Raw genomic sequence first — 20,606 nt, 5'->3', positions numbered from 1 at the left:
TGGGGGTGCAGGGCAGAAGGCTGGGTGTGTCTTGGGGTGGGGGGGTTCAGGGCAGAAGGCTGAGTGTGTTTGTGGGGGGTCAGGGCTGAGGATGGGGTTTTGGGGGTGCAGGGCAGAGGGCTTGTGGGGTGTTGGGGTGGGGGGGTTCAGGGCAGAAGGCTGAGTGTGTTTGTGGGGGGTCAGGGCTGAGGATGGGGCTTTGGGGGTGCAGGGCAGAGGGCTCGGGGTGTTGGGGTGGGGGGGTTCAGGGCAGAGGGCTGGAGGGTGTGGGGGGTGCAGGGCAGACGATTGTGTGTGTGTGTAGGTTCAAGGGTCAGGGCTGGGGGTATGGGAGCTGCACAGCAGAAGGCTGAGTGTGTGGGGGTCAGGGCAGAGGGCTAGGAGGTATGGGGGTGCAGAACAGAGGGCTCAGTGTGGGGAGGTCAGCGTAGAGGGCTGGGGGGGTGTGGGGGGGTGCAGGGCAGAATGCTGAGTGGGGGGGGTCAGGGCAGAGGGCTGGGGTGCTTGGCCCATAGGGGTGCTCCCAGCCCCCTGCCTGAGCGGCTCATGACAGGGGTCTGGAAGGGATGTACCCTGTTCCACCCCTTTCCCCAAGGCCTCGTCCTTACCTGTCGCTGTCTCCTCTAGGGATCTGTGTGCACGCTGCTGCTCTTCTCCCTCCCCCTTGCTAGGGCCATCAGCTGATTGGCTCAGGGATGGAGAGGGGGTGGGGCAGGAAAGCATGCTGGGGAAAGAAGCGGGGGACAGGGAAGCTTGGCTGCCGCAGAACCAATTTTCTGCCTCCTGCCCCCGCAGGGGAGAGCGGTGGGTGGGGGGGCTGAGTGGGGCTGGGGGCTGGGACTGCGGCAGGCAGCTGTGTGCTGCTTAAAATCGGCTCGCGTGCCATGTTTGGTACGCACGCCGTAGGTTGCCAACTCCTGGTCTAGAGCAAGAAAGTCTTATTTAGGCAACTCTTTAGTTTTTCAAACAGTCACAGAATGTTGCCAGTAATCTTGAATCAGGCTAACCGCTAAACAGGAAAGCTTTAAATGTGATGAGTAATTTTTTCTTTTCAGTAAATATATAAATTCCCCACGGTAATAATCTCAGGGTATGTCTACAATACCCGCCAGCTCGGCAGGTAGTGATCAGTCTATCGGGGATCGATTTATTGTATCTAGTGTAGACGCGATAAAATCAATCCCTGATCACTGTGCCGTTGCACCGCAGCGAGAGGTGGAAGCGGAGTCAATGGGGGAGTGGCAGCGGTCGACTCGCTGCTGTCCTCATGGCCAGGTAAGTCAACCTAAGATACACTGACTTCAGCTACGCTATTCACATAGCAGAAGTTGCGTATTTTAGGTCAATCTCACCCCACCCCTGTGTAGACCTAGCCTCAGTAACCAAAAGAAAGGGCTCTGATAGTTAATTTCCCCCACATAATGAGAGAGAGAGAAAATTGATGATATCTAGGGTCCTACTAAATTCACGATCCATTTCGGTCAATTTTCACAATCACAGGATTTAAAAAATCATAAATTTCATGATTTCAGATACTTAAATCTGAAATTTCACAGTGTTGTAACTGTAGGGATCCTGACCCAAAAAGGGGTGTGTGGACTTTTTTTTTTTAATTTGCAAAGTTGTTGTAGGAGAGTTGCAGTACTGCTACCCTTACTTCTGTGCTGCCTTCAGAGCTGGGTGGTTGGAGAGCAGCAGCTGCTGAGTGGCTGGAGAGGAGATCTGAATGCGGAGTTGCCACCAGCAACAGTGCAGACGAAAGGATGGAATAATATGGTATTCCCACCCTTACTTCTGTGCTGCTGCCTTTAGAGCCGAGCCCTTGGTCAGCAGCTGCCACTCTCCGGCCAACGACCTCTCAGTGCAGCAGCGTAAAAGGAAGGGTCGCATGGTATGGTATTGCCACCCTTACTTCTGTGCTGCTGCTGGCGGGGCGCTGCCCTAAGAACCATGTGCCTGGCCAACAGCCGCCACTCTCCGGCCACCCAGCTCTAAAGGCAGTGCAGAAGTAAGGGTGGCAATACTGTGACCCCCTTTTGGGTCAGGACACCCAGTTTGAGGAACACTGATCTCTCCCATGAAATCTGTATAGGATAGAGTAAAAGCAGACAAAAGATGAGATTTCACAGTCTATGACACGTTTTTCATGGCTGTGAATTTGGTATGGCCCTACCAATATTACATTGTTCATTTTGCTAGTATGGTTTGTCCTTTGTCTGGCTTTTGATTTAGACTGTAAGTGTCTTTCTGTAGGGAATGTGTCTTGATCTATATACAGTGGAGCTCTGTTTCTGGTTGACTCTTTGAACCACTGTAATAAACATGATGATCCATTTATCATAGGCCCATAGAAATTGTTAGAGGATGCCCCCTTTACCCTCTCCCCTGGTTCTTGTCATGCAGACAGAAAGCAGAAGACCAGAAATCTTCAAGCTCTGACTGCTCAGAGTCTTGCCTGTGTCCCCGTTTCCATTTCCTCTTTCTTAGAAGGCCCCAATATACCTGCAATGCACACCCACAGTCCCACTCCTTACCATTTATGGTCATGTTCCGTTTTGGGGGAAGTGGGTCCGGGGTCTTTGTCCCACCTCTTTTATATTCCATGGGAGGGGTAAGGAGTGAGGTTGTGCTTTGGCCAAGGCCAGGTCTTTATTTAACTTTTTAGTGTTTCTTATGCACCCTCACCTCCTCCCCAGCCCACTTTACCCCTCCTCACTGGTTGCTTAACTTTGGCTTGAGGAAAGAGCCAGGCAGCCTTCCATTGTATCCTCACACAGAGTATGGTGGGAGTGTACTATAACACTTCAGTTCCATCTCTTATCTTTTTTCAACCCATCTGCTTGCGGACAGATGTAACACACAGTGTCTTTGTCCTTTGTTTACACATATTAGTATAAGATACAAGAGTATGAAAAAGTCAAACCCAAAATTCTATCTCAGGCTGACAAACAAGCCTATATTCTAACAGAAATAAAGACATTTATTTCTCTTAACATAGTAGATACTAGGGATGTAAATGTCATCTAAAAGTGAATCTTAAATAATTAAAATTATATTGTTTAACTGATGAAAGGGAGAGGGGCTGGGGCTGTAGTTGCTCTGTCCTGTGAGTGTGGGGCTAGGATGCTGATGAGGTCAGCTGGAGTGGTTGCTGCACCTGTCGGGATTGGCCGGCGGGGCCGGGGCTGCTGCTGCCGGCTCGGAGCTGAGATTGGGGCTGCTCCTGCCAGCCGTAGGCTGGGGGTTAATGGTTAAGGTAGGTTAACCAGTAAGACTAATGCTTACCGGTTTTGCTATTTTACATCCTTAGTATATACTTGATTATGAAGGCATCAGTAAATTGGTTAGGCTTTCTTTGTGTATTGATCATGCTAAAAAACTGAAATACAGTTAGTATAGAGTTAATCATATCCCCTGCAGGTATTTTTTCTCTGCAGAAAATAGATTCTGCCAGGTGCTGTAATTACACCTTTCTCCCACCGAGGGCTACTGTGGCACCACAACAGAGGGTAGCCCGCTCACTGGACGGAGCAACCAGCCGTGGATAGCGAAGAGGAGAGGCTGTTTCTCACAGCACCCTGCCTGTGGGTCTAGGTGAGGCAAGCCAGGATACGGGGAGGAGGGGTTGGGCAGGAGAGAATACGGGCAGAGCGGGTCACATGAGGCTGCTGGGCGGTCACATAAACTTGAGTTCAGAAGAGCTAGTTGGGAGACAGACTTGGGCAAGATCACAGGAGCTAATGGAGTGACAGCATTGAGCCATGGGCTGAATGGGTATGGAGGTTCAGGGCCAGGTGGAGATGGAGGGAGGAAGGTTGGCTGAGTGGAGGTGTAGGGATTTTTGAAGATGGGGGAGAAGGGGTGTCTGAATGGGGTGTAGGGCCAAAGAGGAAAGGGGAGTGCAGGGACACATGGGGCAGGGACAAATGTGCCTGGCTGAATGGGAGAGAACATAACAACAACGTTAAGTCAGGAGTTACTGTATGTTATTTCAACAAATTAAATATGCAGAATTTTAAAATACTGTGCAGAGAATTTTTTATTTTTTTGGCACAGAATTACCCTAGGAGTAGGAGATCTGGTATAAAATTGTCATTGTTGTAGCAGAAGGGACTGGAAAATGGCATAATGGTTTTCATTCTGTCCCTGGATTTCAGTTGCTTCTTAGTTTTCTGCAGATTTCACCCTAACCCTTGTCTCATCCCCTGCAGACAGCTGTGGAGTAGCTGAAGTGCATAGACGAGGGGCTTCTACATGTGCCTTTTGGGTGATCTATAAATGTATACCAGAGTGCATGTACTGGTGAATTAAGAGTACACAAAATTACTGGGTTTTTTTAATAAGGAGTGGAAGAGCTTTTGTTTTATCAGTCTACTTTTAGATTTGCCAGCATTGGAGGTAACAGCATGGCAACACCTCTTCAACCTTATGATGGCTATGCATGACTTATAGAGCATTGGTTTTCAAACTGGGGTGTTCCTGCTATGACATGGTGAAGTAATCAGAGAGAGGAATAAGAATTATCTCTCATTAGCTGAGTCTCCCGCTCCGGTTGTCAGGCTGGAAGAACAAGGAGGAGGGAGAAGGTGTGGCCTCCCCCTTCGTAGGGGGTGGGGGAAGAGGCATTCCAGCTTGCTTGCATCTCCAGAGGCTAATATCCATGCACCTGTGTGGGTGGTAGTTCCTTTCTGCCCATTCAAGCTCTTTTGCCTGCATGCTGTGGATCATGCCAAGGCTGGAGGAGCCTGTGTCCCGTGAGTGATGGGATATGAGGGGAGGTGCAGCCAAGCTGTTGTTTTCTGCTGGGATCACCTGCTTGGAACATATCACGGGCAGGGGATGTTCACAGGCTGGGGTGCAGTGAGGCATCCTGGCTGGGGTGCACCCTTGGACACCAGGCTTCTGCGGAAATATTATTTCTCAGAGACGAGTGCACAGCAAAAAAAAAAAAAAAAAAAAAAAAGTTCAGAACCTCTGCTCTAGAGCCTAGACATTCTGATATTTCAGTTGGCAAGAAAGGGTTGCCACACACAAATACTTTGCTTCCTCCCTCTGGGGACTGAATGCATTGCCTCCATACTCGCCCACCCTGCTGTCTTCAGGGGCTGAATTCTGTCTAGTATTCTTTACACCAGGGGTTCTCAAACTGTGGGTTGGGGTCACTAGTACAAAAGTTTGAGACTCACGGCTTTATGCTGGTTTTGGATTATGGAGACAGCCAACTCAATCTTTTGTTAATCTTCTGCTCTGTTTGTTTTGTCCCTGCATCTTCCTCATCTGTCTTTTTTTTCCCCTCTTTCACACTGAACCCTTCTGTTGCTTATTTCTCATACTTCCTACCTTGTTCCTGAATATTTCTGTTCCTTGCAGCATTCAACTCTCACAATGTAAATAAGGACAATAACCTGTATAGATAATAAAGTATGGGTTGTCATCCTTTATAAGATTCTCCTGCAGAGGTAATTTGATAGCGCAAAAGGGTATGAGAGAATGGACTTCATTCCCAAAAAGGAGTAGGGGGGAGAAGGGAGAAAAAGAAGCCACATCTTACACTCAAGCTCTTATCTGTTTTTCCCCAGCCCATTCTCTAACTCTTTCAGCTGTTGATGTCAGTGAAAGATGAGATCATACAAAACTTTGCAGAATTGGATCCTTTATTAATATTTTAATAAATTGGAAAGGTGACTAACTGGATAACTAGCCAATTAATGTCCCATTAAGTTGAATAAAAGCATGGGCAGACCTTTCTGTTGTAGGCTGTCTGCTGATTGAGGAAGACACAACTGCAATAGTTGACATTCACAAGGTTATTCAGGAAGGAATGCAGAGATGAGATCTAGACACTTAATGGCTGCTTCTCAGAGCAGCTAATTCTGGAACCCACAAATGGAGAGGCAATCCTTCGTTTAGTTCTAAGTGGAGCACAGGACCTGGTCCAAGAGGTGAATGTAGCTGAACTGCTCAGTAATAGTGACTATAATGTAGTTATATTTAACATACTTGCAGGGAGCAAAATAACAAAGAAACCCACCACAGCAGCATTTAACTTCAAAAGGGGGAACAACACAAAATTGAGGAAGCTAGTTAAATGAAAATTAAAAGGAACAGTCATCAGAATGAAATGCAAGTGGCATGGAAACTTTTAAAAAAACAGCTTAGTAGAGACTAAAACAAATTATATACCGCTAATAATAATAATATGTTTGTTATTAATTTATTATTATTTAGAGGACCAAAATAACGTCACCATAACTAAACAGCAGAGTGTAAGAGCCATTTAGAGACAAAAATATATCCTTTTAAAAACTGGGAGTCAAATCCCACTGAGGAAAATAGAAAGGAGCATAAACTCTGGCAAGTCAAGTGTAAAAATGTAATTAAGTGGGCCAGAAGGTGCACAGACTAACAGCCAAATTTTTTAAAGTACTTTGGAAGCAGGAACCTGCCAAACAATCAGTAGGGCCACTGGACAATGAAGGTGCTAAAGTAGCACTCAAGAAAGACAAGGTCATTAAACAGAGGCTAAATTAATTATTTGTATTAGTCTTCACTGTAGAGGATGTGAGGGAGATTCCCACATCAGAGCCATTCTTTTTAGGTGATAAATCTGAGGAACTGTCCCATATTGAGGTGTTGAATAGAGATTTTGGAACAAATAGATACATTAAACTGTAATAAGTCACCCGGACCAGATGGTATTATCCCAAGAGGTCTGAAGTAACTCAGATGTGAAACTGCAGAGCTACTAACTGAAATGTAACCTATCACTCAGTCTTTCTACTAGATAGCTGGAAAATAGCGAATGTAATGTTGATTTTTTTTTTTTTTAAATCGGCTCCACAGGTGATCCTGTTAATTACAGGCTGATAAGCCTAAATTTAGTATCAGACAATTTAGCTGAAACTACAATAAATAATAGAATTATCAGACATATAGATGAACATGATATGTTGGGAAACAGTCAATATAGCTTTTGTAAAAGGAACTCATGGTGCACCAATCTTTTGAATTTTTTTGAGCAGGTCAGCAAGTATATGGACAAAGATGGTCCAATGGACATAGTGTGCTTGGACTTTTAGAAAGCCTTTAACAAGATCCTTTACCAAAGGCTGATAAGCAAAGTAAGCAGTCATAGGATGGCGGGGAAGGGCCTCTTGTGGATTAGTAAGGCTGGGTTAAAGGCTAGGAAACAAAAGGTAGGAAATAGTTTTCACAGTGGAGAGAGGTAAATAGGGCAGCCTCCAAGAATCTGTGCCGGGACCAGTGCTGTTCAACATATTCATAAATGAACTGGAAGAAGGGCTAAATAGTGAGATGGCAAAGTTTGCAAATAATACAAAATTACTCAAGATAGTTAAGATAAAAGCTTACTGTGGAGGGATCTTACAAAACTGGATGAGTGGGCAACAAAATGGCCGATTAAGTTTGGTGTTAAATTCAAAGTATTGTATATTGGAAAGCGTAATCTCAAGTATACATACAAAATGGCATGCTCTAAATTAGCTGTTACAGTACCACTCAAGAAAGAGATCTTGGAGTCATTGTGGATAGTTCTCCGAAAACATCTTCTCCAAGACAAGCAGCAGGCAATAAAGCTAGCAGAATGTTAGGAACTATTAGAAAAGGGATAGCTAAAATGGAAAAAAAATCACAATACCATTATAAAAATCTATGGTGTACACAACTCACAGTAAAACTGTGGAACTCATTGCCAGGGGCTGCTGTGAAAGGCAAAAAAGTATAACTGGGTTCAAAAAAGAAATAAGTCCATGGAAGATAAGTCCATTAATGGCTTTAGTCAGGATGGTCTGGGATGCAGCCCCATGCCCTGGAGTCCCTAAACCTCAAAAGCTGGGACTGGATAAACAGAGAATCACTCGATAATTGCCCTGTTCTCTTCATGCCTTCTCAAGTATCTGGCCCTGGTCACTGTTAGCAGACAGGATACTGGGCCAGATGAATCACTGATATTGGGCATTCTTGTGTTCTTATGTTACCTTCCTCCTTAAGAGCTAGAAATACATATTTTTTAAAAATGAAAAGCTTAGTTTCTGAGAAACTAAGCCTCTGCTTGACAGGTATTGATTCCTATCAGCTTGCTCTTGGACAGTGGGCGAATGTGTTTGAAAGTCTGCCTGTCGTTAACTATTAACTGGAATATCATATTTAGCATATAGGCATGTGATGATGGTGATGTGAAACTGTGAAGTCAGATCAGTTGCATTACATTTGAATAAAGCTCTAGTCAATCTGAACCTTGGAGACTTGGTTAAATGTAGATCATGGCATTTTGTTTAAAAGTGATGTGAAAATACTTAATGTTTTAAGTACAGTAAAAGAGGCATTCAATATATAATTAACATAAAACCTTTTTTCCTTTGGTAGAACTGTGACTTCCAATTATTTCTCCTAAACACATGGGAAGTACATTATAAAGAATAACACATTTGCAGCTATACTAAAAGTTGTAATTCCATCAAAAGAGGTAAGCATAGGACCACAGATTGATCCTTTTGAAGGAGGAGGAAAGGGGCGGAGAGAGAGAGATGTGTGTCTTGGGGAAATAAAAATCCCTCAAATAAAACCAATAGCAAGAAGTGGAAGGGGAGGGGGGCATACCTCAGTGTAAATAACAAAAAAGTTGTTCCAACAGAGCACTGAATCTTTGTGATTTGTCTTCTCGACAGAGTCAAACCTTCAGATGAGCTGTCAGGTGTGTGGGGATTCAGCTCTTGAGTCCCACTATTAAAGCTCTGGAATGTCTCCAGACTACCTGCAGAGCGAAAGGCAGTCCAGTTTTAGAATTAGCAGAGATAACATGAATGACAGAGAAATGTCACTTCCACTTCTTGTTTTGTGCAGAAATACTGAGCCTCCTGTGTTCTTGTTTTGCAAATGTGTCTGTTATAAAATGAATAGAGATGAGGAATTTTTGTCTCTTTGAGGACCACTCTGGATTGCTCCATGTAGGGTGATAAAGTAAGTCAGAAAGCACAATAGTAAGTCCAGGACGCAATCTTTGTGAGGAGTACATGCAGACAACATCTGAGGGAGAGTTGTGCCAAATGTACCTAGAGAAGTGGAAAAATTAGAATTAAAATCAGTAAATGTTTATTGTGTGTGTTTATTTTATGCAAAATGCATTGTTAAAGATATACTGAATACAAATTGCTTTAAGAAATTAAACACTGTTAATGTAAAAAAAGTTAATTGAACACTAGATGATTATCAAAACTGATCTTTTTATTTTGTAGACAATGGATTCTTTGTCTCTACCACCAAAATTTTTAGACATGGATCTGAAGGTAACTCACATAGAGTGCCATCCAAAGGAAGTGCTTGTGACATTTCAGGGGAAATATAATACGGAATACGACTTTGATTACCACATATTGCAAAAGGAAATACAGCATGTATCCAAAGTAAAGGACTGTATTGGCATTGGCGACTTTTGTTTGGTGGAGGACATAAATGGAGAATGGCATAGAGGAAGAGTGCTGGAAAAGAGAGGGGAAATCTATGAAGTGTTTCTTATTGACATTGGAAAAGTGCTAATAGTTAATGAAACAAATGTTTCTTCTGCATGTAGTGAATGGTTCCAGCTGCCTCCAAAGGTGATGTGTGGTGTTTTTGCAAACATACTTCCAGTTGGGGAAAAATGGGGTCCAAAAGCTCTAAATTATTTTTCTTCTCTAATAGGATTACAGATTAAAGGTCACGTGCAAGCTATTTTACCATACCAATTGTTTCTCCTGGAAGTACCAAAAGTCACTAGTGATATTCTTGAACTGCAATTAGGAAAACTTGTTGATGGATATTCGTTTCGTCTTATTGTAGAAATGTTAAAGGAATTACCCCAAGAGCCCCTTTGCAAACACATGCCAGATTTGCTGCAACAGAAGTACACAAGGCCAGAGTCATCCTCTTTCAGCAATGCTGAAAATCTACTAGCATTTCAGCCAATTCTGGATAGATTTCTGCCTTCTTTATCTGTTGGCAGTGTAGAGAAGGTAAAAATAACTGTTGCAATCAGTCCAAGCAAATTTTATTGTCAGATGCTAAAATGGCAGAAATGGCTAGAAGACTTGACCACAACAATGACTTTGCATTATGAAGCTGTCAGTAGGGAAAATGTTCCATGTTGTGATAGTTTTGGAGCTCTCTGTGCTGCAAAAAGACAAAAAGGACAGTGGCACCGGGGAGTGATACAGCAGCTCCTCTCTGATGACCAAGTAAAGGTCTGGTTCATGGATTTTGGCAACAGTGAAGCTGTGCCTTCCAATCATGTTCTAAAACTTCAACCAGAATTCACTTCCTTACCAATGATTTCATTTCAGTGTGCACTGTCATGTTTCAGTGATCAGAGTGAAGCTGTAAAAAGAAATTCTCAACTAAAAGAATTTAAACAGGCCTTATTAGGACAGACTGCTGTGTATGCCTGCATTGATTTGTTCAATGCCAGTGAATGTTTGTATTATGTTACATTATATAGTCAAGAATCTGAAGTTAATACTAAATATCCACAACAGGTGAATGAAGTAATCCAAGCATGTTCCCTAGTTTCTAGTACACATGTCACTAATATACTTGGAGACATCAAAGCTTATGAAGAGATCTGTGTTTCAGTTGAAAGTTTGATTGGAAACACAGAACAAATGGGAAACTGCTTAATTGAAAAGGACTCTTCTTTATCAATCTATTGCAAAACAGTAGAAATGAAAATAGATTCCGTTCATGTTGCTTTTGTTGAATATGTGTTGAATCCATCAAACTTCTGGATTCAAACTAATGACTACAACAATGAGTTTCAAACCTTGATGAAAAATATTGCAGATGTGTATAATAGCTATGGAGTTTATGATAAGATTGTTGAAAACCCAAAGCCTGGGTTACTCTGCTGTGCCCGGTATAGCAAAGACATGGAGTACTATCGAGGACTTATCACTGAAGTGGAAGGTGTAAACATTAACGTTTATTTTTTGGATTTTGGAAATACAGATACTGTACCCGCTCATGATGTGAAAACTTTGCTTCCAGAGTTTTGTAAATTACCAGCACTTGCCATGCATTGTGCACTTGCTCATGCATTTCCCATTGAGGATGTATGGGTTAAAAAAGAAACAGATTTCTTTAAAAAGGTTGTATTTGACAAACAGCTCTTGTTTTATGTCATTGCAAAGCAAAATGACAAGTACATTGTTAATGCACAATTTATGGATGGCTTGGAACAAATAGATGTTGTCACACTTATGGTTCAGGCTGGATATGCTGAGTACTGGGAAGTGCAACTGGATTCTCTTTTGAACTTTGTGAAAAATTCTAAAGGCCTAAATTCAAAAAACAATAACAAAAAATTTATAAATACACGAGGTACATACGTTATACCTAAAAGTAAAGTATCAGCAACTAGAAATATCTGTCACAACAAACAGTTATTAAACACTTTTTCTGTGGCAAGAGAATCTCTTGAATCTTTTCCGAATTGGGAAAGTACTCTTTCCAGAAAGCATTATGTAATGTCTGGGAGAAATGACCATATGGGCTCTTATAAAGAGTTAATGTTCAAACCAGGAGCAGTTCTTGATGTCATATGTTCTCATATTATTTCTCCATCCCATTTTTTTTGTCAGTTGCAAAGCAAATTATCAGAACTAATGAATTTAATGGCGCAAATTCAGATTTATTATGAAGTGCATAGCAATCCCTATAAAACTGGCCAGATTGCCTGTGTTGCAAAGCACTCCAAGGATGGAAAGTGGTACAGAGCAGCTTTTCTGAAACAAGTATCCAGAAAGGAAGTTGATGTGATATTTGTAGACTATGGTAATCAGGAAAGAGTTTTACTTAAGGATCTTCAAGCTATTCTTCCAGTTTTTTTAACTTTAGAAAGTCAAGCTTTTACATGTAGTCTTAAGAACATAAATGAACCCTCACAATTTTACCCATTCATTTGGACTAAAGAGGCGTGTAAGGATTTTGGAGACTTCATTTCTGCTTCCAGTGGGCTATTGACGTGCGTCATTTATGCTCTAATTCTTATAAGACCTAACTGCTTGTGTAATTTAGTTGATTTACAGACTCCATTTATTGGTGCACATCAGTTTCTCATAGAGCATGGCCATGGCCAGTCCCAATTTTTTGGATTCACAAAAGCACTTAAACCATCAGTTTTTCTATATAGTTTTTGCTACTCGTCTTTTAATATAAAAATTGGAAGTGAAGAGGAAATATATATAACACATGTATACAGCCCTGCAAAATTTTATTGCCAGCTTAATCGTAACACTGAAATTATAGACAAATTGATGAAGAAGATTGCAGAGATTAGTAACCTACCAAACAGTTCAGAATATGACCCGAGCAAAATACGATTATGCATAGCGAAATATTTTGAAGATGGTCCCTTTTACAGAGCTTTGGCATCTTCCATGGGATCATCATCCTATTTACTAGCCTATTTTGTGGACTTTGGGAATAAACAGATGGTAGTGAGAGACAGACTGATGCCTATTCCAGATCATGCCACAGATTTACTATTGACACCCATGCAAGCCATTAAATGTTATCTGTCAGATCTTAGAGAGAGAGAAATTCCAGTAGGAGTCAATAAATGGTTTGAGGAGAATTTCATGGGTAAACCATTGAAGGCAGTAGTAGTATCCAGAGAGTCAGATGGCCAGATTGGTGTGAAACTGTATGATGGACATATCCAGATAAATCAGAAAATTCTAAAATTATTGTCTGAGTATGGTAAAAAGTACGCAGAGGAATTTGAGCACATGAAAAGTTGTACAGAGCAGTCTGCTGAAAGTAGTAGGGAGGTACACAAAGTGCAACTGGATGAAGGTAATAAAACAAAAGATAAAAATGTTGAGAGAATTGCCTTGAAAACTGAAATAAAACCTGAAGTTATACCTTTTCAGCCTGGTGTTCAAGAGGATTTTGAAGATAATGAACAAACTCTGCTTGTTCCACAAAAATTGTGCAGTATGCCCTTTACACTACCAACATTCCATGGCAATAAAGAGCCAGTTTGTAAAAATGTTATGAATATATCTTTGGAACACAAAGAGAAAAATGCAGATGGAATATTTACACCTGAATCTCTATTTTGCCCTGTTTTCAATTTGCAGGAAATACCTGTAAATATTATGGCTGAATTTTGCACCAACAAACTAAATTATACAGGTCTACAAGAAGGTAGTGTAAGTAGACCCAAATATATCAGTCTTCCTCCACGTAACATTGAGCTGAATTCTCAGTTAGCAGGGTACATTTCCAATATAAATAGCCCATCTAGTTTCTATATTCAGCTCGCAGAGGATGAAAATGTAATCATTCAACTTGCAGAAGAACTAAATGAAGGAAAAATAAATTTAGACCATGAAAATTACCTGAATGAACTTGTGAAAGGGGATCTTGTTTTAGCAGAATATGTAATTGATTGTTTCTTATATAGAGCAGTTATTAAAACAGTTAGATCAGGAAAATCCTATGAGGTAGAATTCATTGACTATGGTAATACAGCAGTTGTGAGTCCCTCAAAAATCTACAAAATTCAGGGAAAGTTCTTAACTTTGCCAAGGTTCAGTATCCATTGTTTCCTTAGTAGAGTAAAAAGTACTCATCCTGATGGAAGCTGGAGCAGCAATGATATGTTCTACTTTTCTGGAAAAGTAAATAATAAACAAATTACTTGTGTATTTTTGCAACAACATGAACAACAGTGGGAGGTAGATATAATTTGTGATGGAAAGTCTGTGGTTAATGAGTTAATGCAGAGACATGACAGCTCAGGATTACAGAACACACCAGTGCTAAATATGGAAACTAATACAGAACAAGACATTCCAGTCACAAATGCAGATCCTGAAGATGAGGAACTAAGGAAGAACTCTAGAGTTCATAACAAATGCGAGGCTGTTGAGACTAGAAACACCTCTGAAATTCTCTCTAAAATCCCTAACCAAGAGCTAAATCCTGGACAACTAGAAATGGCAGAAATAATTCATATTTCAAAATGTAGAAATTTCCATGTAAAATTAATGAGAAATACGCAAACATTTTCGGATTTAAATATAATGGTTGCCAAAGAAGCAAAGAGAAACCGTTTGATTGCAGTAGAAAATATTCAAGAAGGATTGGAATGCTTGACAAAATCTAAAAATACCTTGAAGTGGTACCGATCAGAAGTGATGAAGCTTATTAGTGAGGAGAAAATGTTAGTTTTCTTCATGGATCGTGGTAGATGTGAAATGGTATCCGTGCGTAATACAAAAATGCTCAGTAATGAGATCAAGTGCATTCCTAAACAAGCCATATTGTGTAAATGGATTTGGATTAAAAATTCAGGTAAAATGTCATGTGACTGTGTGATAAATAAAATTGCATATCGTGAAATAAAGCTCCTGTTTCTGAGATACTTGGAATCTTCTTGTATCTGGGAAGTAGATATCTTAGTAGATGGGATTCTACTTTTGGAATATTTGAATCAGATCTCTGGGCAAGGCAAGATCAACAAACCTAATTGTACAGAAAGTGCAAATAACATGGCTTCTAAGACATCTGTACTGTCTTTTAGAATAAATTCTGTTACATGGGCACTGCTCCAAAGTGGTAATCAATACCCTGGATTTGCAACTACAGTTACTGATCCTTCGAACTTCTGTATTCAATTAGATGACTTATTTGACACTATGAAAACCTTGTTTATGCTACTTTCCGACCTTCCAGGCAATTTGCCAACTTTGCCACAGGACCTTGTCACTCCTGGTGCAAGTTGTTTGATCAAGTTTGGGTTGGAAGCACAGTGGAACAGGGTAGAAGTTTCTGAAATTTCAAATCAGTTTGTTGTTCTAATGTTTATTGATTATGGCTTTCCTGCATATATTCCCTACTCAGATATTGACAAACTGAAAGTTGTTCCAGAAGAACTTATTTGTTTACCACGATTATCTTACTCTTGTTTCTTATCTGGTGTGATTCCTGCTAAAGGGGAACACTGGAGTGATGAAGCTAAGCTTGTGTTTCAGGAATTTCTATGTAAACAAGGCCTGATTTTCCAGTTTAAGCAGTATGGTTCTGGAATGAAACTAGAGGTAGATGTTCTATGTGAGCAGAGTAATCTTGCAGATACCTTGGTTGCAGCTGGTCATGCTACCTACTGTAAAAGTACATGCTGCCTTCTTGGACATGACAATACTAAACCAATTGAAACATGTTCACAACTTCAAAGTGAAGCACAGCAATCACGTTTTCTGCAAATTTCCGAAGCAAAACATAGCTGTACTGAAAGGAGTTTCTTGGTACGTAAAAAAGAGAGAGCACAGCAGCAAACACCAGATCTGCAACATAGAAATGCCCGTGGTACAGCTTCAAGAAGTAATTCTGCCACTAAAGCACATTCTAGAAAACGTCCGAGGAGGAAACCAAGTTCATATAGTAATGGCAAAAATACTGCAAACGATGAACTTAAGTGTGACAAAAACTTATTTATGCAATTTTTGGATGATAGGAAATGTAACGCCATTTCCACAGAAAGTCTTACTGAAAATCTGCATCCAGAAGCAATGAATGAGACATGTGACTCTGCTGACATGAACACCAGAATGAGGGAAATGAAGATTAGTAAAGAGGTGGCATCAAAAGAATATATGAATAGTAAGTAGGCTTCAGTGTTAAAAGTACTTTTTTCAGGACAGTAATACAGATTGAACTTTTACCTCAGCTCTGTAATATATGTTTTCAAGAGTTATGTTTATTTACATTATAAAGCTTTAGGCCTCATTCTGATTTCAAATAGGTTTTACTTCCCTTTGATGCCAGTGCAAATTGTGGCCTTTATTTCTGTTTTTATATACCCAGGAAGGCTTATCACAAAGAGGCACGAAACCAAATTATTTTTGTAATGAAGGAAAGGTACATAATTTTAGTGTCTAACAACTTCTTATTTCTAGAAGAAGGATCAGTAAATAGGGGCCTGAACCAACACATTAAACTCAATAGAATGACTTCCATTGACTTCTCCTGGTTTGGGATGAGGTCTTAAGAGCTAGATGGTGCCATTTAGGGAAAAGCGTGAACTGGGGGCAAAGTGGCTTTGCACCATGTCATGGTGTTCTGCCTACTCAAAGTAGGGACCAGAATTTTACCTGGCCCTTATGCCCAGTGTGTGTGTGTGTGGGGGGGGGGGCAAATTCCATACTCCCACTTCTCTACACACTGCATGCACATAAGGGCAGATGGAAACTAGCCCTATTACTGTCTTTGATATATTGGAATGGATATTAGAAGTTGTAGATTTTTTCTTCCATGGGGAAAAGGGACAGTTTCAGAAAATGATTGTTTTGTAATATCAGTTCTCATGTAAGGATGCTAAAAACTCTTTACAAATGGACATTTCCGATAATATAACTATGGTAAAAATGTTGGTCTTTTTTCTTTGTTTTGGGTTTTTTTTTATTAACACCTCATGCCTTCAGAATGGTTGCAGAAACTTTGCTCAAGCTTCCCTAAAAAACTTACATTTAGACAGAGACCCAGCATGAAGAACTTGAGGCCAAAAGAGTAAATCTTCTCACTGTTGTGTGTGTGAAAATGTTAGATTACAATGGAAAATGTTTCATCTTTTAATAGATATTTCAAATAGTGCAGCTGCTGTATTATACACATGCAAGATTTAAGAAATGTATGTTAAATATGGACTGGATACTATGGGATATACATTTCCCCCAAAAAATGTAAATACCGAAATTATAGATTTTTCTAGATACAGAAGGATTGGATAATGTCAGCCACCTGGGGAAAATAAAGGATATGAAAGCTCATAACATCAACTAGAATTTAACTTCTCTTGCTGCCATTGGTAAACTATTCAAAATAGGTCTAAAATGCTTTTTAAATGCTAAAATCCATTTCAGTACTTAGATTAAACTACAGTATTCTATTAATAACAAAGTAAAAACATACATTGGAATTCATCATTGTTAATTTGTGTGTAGCATGACGAAATATCAATAGTATTACTCTGGATCTGATAAAATATTTTTGCATCTGCTTGTGAATATCTTAAAAATCATTTTCCTCATAGTTGAAGTAACTTATATTTTTATCATTTCTTTATATTCATAGGTAATTTTCAATTTTGTGCATTTGTTTGCAAAGTTGGAAGGATAAGCAAGTTTATTTTTATCTTTTTTTGTTTATGTTGGGTTTTTTTTTGTTAAGTAAAGCTGAACAGGACCTGGCCACGTCTACAGCTGTTAATTATGGTAGGCTACTGGATTTTTTCAATATTAGAATATTGTTAATGTGGCCACGTTTTTCAATTTATTTGTAAGTAATTCTAATATGTCAATCAAATATTATGAAATGTGGCATACAAATGACAGCCATTGTAAAACAGCAGTTCCAAATGTTTATTAATTTCAACCAAATGTTCTAGAAATTGAAAATGTGTAAATTAATTTAAAAGATTGCCGAATGTCTTAATAAAGTTTCAAACATGGGAAAGTGTTGTTTGTGTGTGTGTGTGTAATATATAAAATTAAAAAAAAATACTAGGGGTGGGGCGGGACCTCCTTTAAATCCAAATCTAGATTATAACCATTTTAGGGTTTATACCATACCTAAGTGTGTTGACCATGCTTTGGCATTGCATACTCTTATGCAGCTCTCGTTAATTTTCCTGTTTTATCCCAGCTACAGTAGCATTTGTGCTGTGTATTGGAAGGAAGAAAATGCAAAACTTAAATTTAACTTAATCAACTTTGTTTTCAGGTGTTTGTATTTGAAAGGAATTGACATACTTTTAAGCCTGAAAATCCTAAAGAATATTTTTCCCATTGGCTTTTAGCCAAACTTGATACTAAATGTAACTGAAGCTTATGTTTCATTAAATTTGATCATAAGAGAGCTTTTTTATTGCTAATCATTTGTGTATATTTTAATTTGTATGTATTGCCTAGTATTGCTTATACAATATAATTGTTTAATTTTCTATTGATGGTATATGCATATTACAGCAAAATGGTTGTATTAGTTAGAAAAAACATAGTATGCTCAAATATTTTATACATGCATATATTAATACAGCTTGTGTTTACTCTCATTCTGTCATACACATAGTAAATCTCCAGGGTTTTGATGCATTGGATATGGCAAGCCATGGCTAAATTCTTTTGATTAATTTCGTTTTGAGGTTCACTTAGGTTTAGGTGGTTGGTAAATTATGTGAAAGAGGAGAAGTACCAACATTTCAGATCTGGTTAGAATTATATGCATTTATTTTCTGAAAATGTTTTTCAGTATATATTTTGTGTGTAAACTGTGTTTATCTTGTTTAAATAAAAATTGTCTTCACTGAAGTAATTCATAATACTGTATAAGCCTAATTTTAATATGCCTTGTTTAAAAAGAGGGAGGTCTTAGTGTGGAAATTCATAAGATGATGTTTGAGAAAGTGGCAATTTACTCGACTGACAAGTACCATATGATTGCATATGCATTAGTCCCCAAAGAGGGAATTACCTCTTGCTGATTTTGGTAATCCTCCCTGGTTGACAGTGGAGTAACCTGAACCATGTCCCAAGGGAACTTGTGTTCAATCCTTAGGCAGGATAAATGATGGGCCGGAGAGAGAGTGGAAGAGGGGCTCTTCATTGATGATCGATAGGAGGGTGTCATGGTATAATTCCCCACTCTGAACCTTAGCGTCCAAAAGATGGGGTACCAGCATGAATTCCTCTAAGCTCAATTACCAGCTTAGAACCTGTAGCGCTGCCACCAACCAGGAATTCCAGTGCCTGGTACACTCTGGTCCCCACAAAACCTTGCCTGGGGACCCCCAAGACCCAGACCATCTGGATCTTAACACAAGGAAAGTAAACCCTTTCCCTCACCATTGCCTCTCCCAGGTTTCCCCTCCCTGGGTTACCCTGGAAGATCACTGTGTGATTCAAACTCCTTGAATCACAAAGCAGAGAGGACAATTCACCTTCCTTCCTCCTTCTCTTTCCCCCTCCCAGACTCTTCCTGAGAGAAAGTAATCGTGGCACAGAGAGAAATCAGCCTCTCTCTCCCTCTTCCCTCCTTTCTCCCCACCAATTCCCTGGTGAATTCAGACCCAGTCCCCTGGGGTCTCACCAGAATAAAAAAACAATTAGGTTCTTAAACAAGAAAAGCTTTTAATTAAAGAAAGAAAAAACAATAAAAATCATCTTTGTAAATTTAAAATGGAATAGGTACAGGGTCTTTCAGCTGTAGACACTGGGAACACCCTCCCTGTCTAAGTATACAAATACAAATTAAAATCTTTTCAGCAAAGTACCAATTTGAACTCGTTTCAGCCAAATACACATTTGCAAATAAAGAAAACCATAAGCCTAACTCGCTTTATCTGCCTAGTACTCACTAGTCTGAACTTATAAGAGCCTGTATTGGAGAGATACCTGGTTACACGCCTGATCCCTCTGAGCCCCCGGAGTGAACAACCACCAAAACTAACAGCACAGCACAAAAACTTCCCTCCCTTAAGATTTGAAAGTATCCTGTCCTCTGATTGGTCCTCTGGTCAGGTGACAGCCAGGCTTACTGAACTTGTTAACCCTTTACAGTCAAAGAGATATTAAGTACTTCTGTGCTATTAACTTTTCTTATCTGTTTATGACAGAGGGAGAAAGAGAAAATGGGGATATGGGGATTTCATTGAAGAGGAATTCTGGCACTTAAGGGTCTTTGGAAGTGGCGGTCAAGCAAAAAGGCAAGTCAGAAAATTAAATCTTTACGGAGTTTTTCCTTGTCTTGAAACTTAAACTGCCTTGCCACTTTTGTCAGTTCACCAACATCAGTGGAAGTATCCATTCTCACTTTTGTTGCAAATGATCTTGAGGTCTGTCTAATTTGGTAGCATACCTGAGTCAATCTTCTGTTTGAATTGATCTTAAAAATGTCACCAACCCAAATTGGTGACCACAGATGCTCCCAAGCAAGGGTGGGGAAGGGTAGGTTATTTAGCAATTCCACATCCAGGGCACTTGGGGCAAGATCCACAAAGGAACTTCAGTGCCTATATCAGGGATTTAGGCACTGAAGTTTTAGGCCCTACTGCTATCTACAAAGCCCCCATTTTGTTGCCATCTAATCCTGAAAGCACCTAAACTCACTCGGTGTCTACAGTTTTGCTGTAAAAGTCCCCTAAAGTTTCTGGTCCTGGGTGTGTGCACTGCCTCAGGCAGGTTCCCAGATGCCTATCTCATGCCTAAACCTCAGCATGATCCACAAACCAGATGGAAATAGGCATTCTCCCATCTAGTGGGATCTGATATAGTAGGACCTCATTCTCTCTCATTGAAGCTGTCCCACTTTAATTCTTCAAAGAGCCACCGAAGCAGCACCTTGGGTCTCCCATTTCTTAGATGGAGGCCCTAACCATCAGGCTATATAGGCATTCTTGCTATCTCTCTGTGGCGCAGTGACTATTTAAATATTTATCCAAAATGGAACAGCTTCAAAAGGAGAGATTGAAAGAGACCCACACTAGAATATCTTATCCCATAGCATAGTGGTTAGGGGTGATAGACCCCCATGTTCAATTCTTTTCTCCTCGT

At 40.2% G+C, this 20,606-nt stretch overlaps 1 protein-coding gene across 1 annotated transcript; it reads left to right on the top strand.

The window, feature by feature from the left end:
• Positions 1 to 8,701: 8,701 nt before the first annotated feature.
• On the top strand, positions 8,702 to 16,839 carry TDRD15 (tudor domain containing 15). Its single transcript, XM_030558430.1, has 4 exons — positions 8,702 to 8,713; positions 9,255 to 10,868; positions 10,926 to 15,660; positions 16,769 to 16,839. Exons 1-4 carry the CDS (start codon positions 8,702 to 8,704, stop codon positions 16,837 to 16,839), a joined length of 6,432 nt encoding a protein of 2,143 aa, XP_030414290.1.
• The last annotated feature ends 3,767 nt before the right edge of the window (positions 16,840 to 20,606 follow it).

Source organism: Gopherus evgoodei, chromosome 3, assembly GCF_007399415.2.
Source record: "Gopherus evgoodei ecotype Sinaloan lineage chromosome 3, rGopEvg1_v1.p, whole genome shotgun sequence".
Lineage (NCBI taxonomy): Eukaryota > Metazoa > Chordata > Testudines > Testudinidae > Gopherus > Gopherus evgoodei.
The sequence above is the reverse complement of the archived record's forward strand: the minus strand, read 5'-3'. Positions and strand labels throughout refer to the sequence as shown.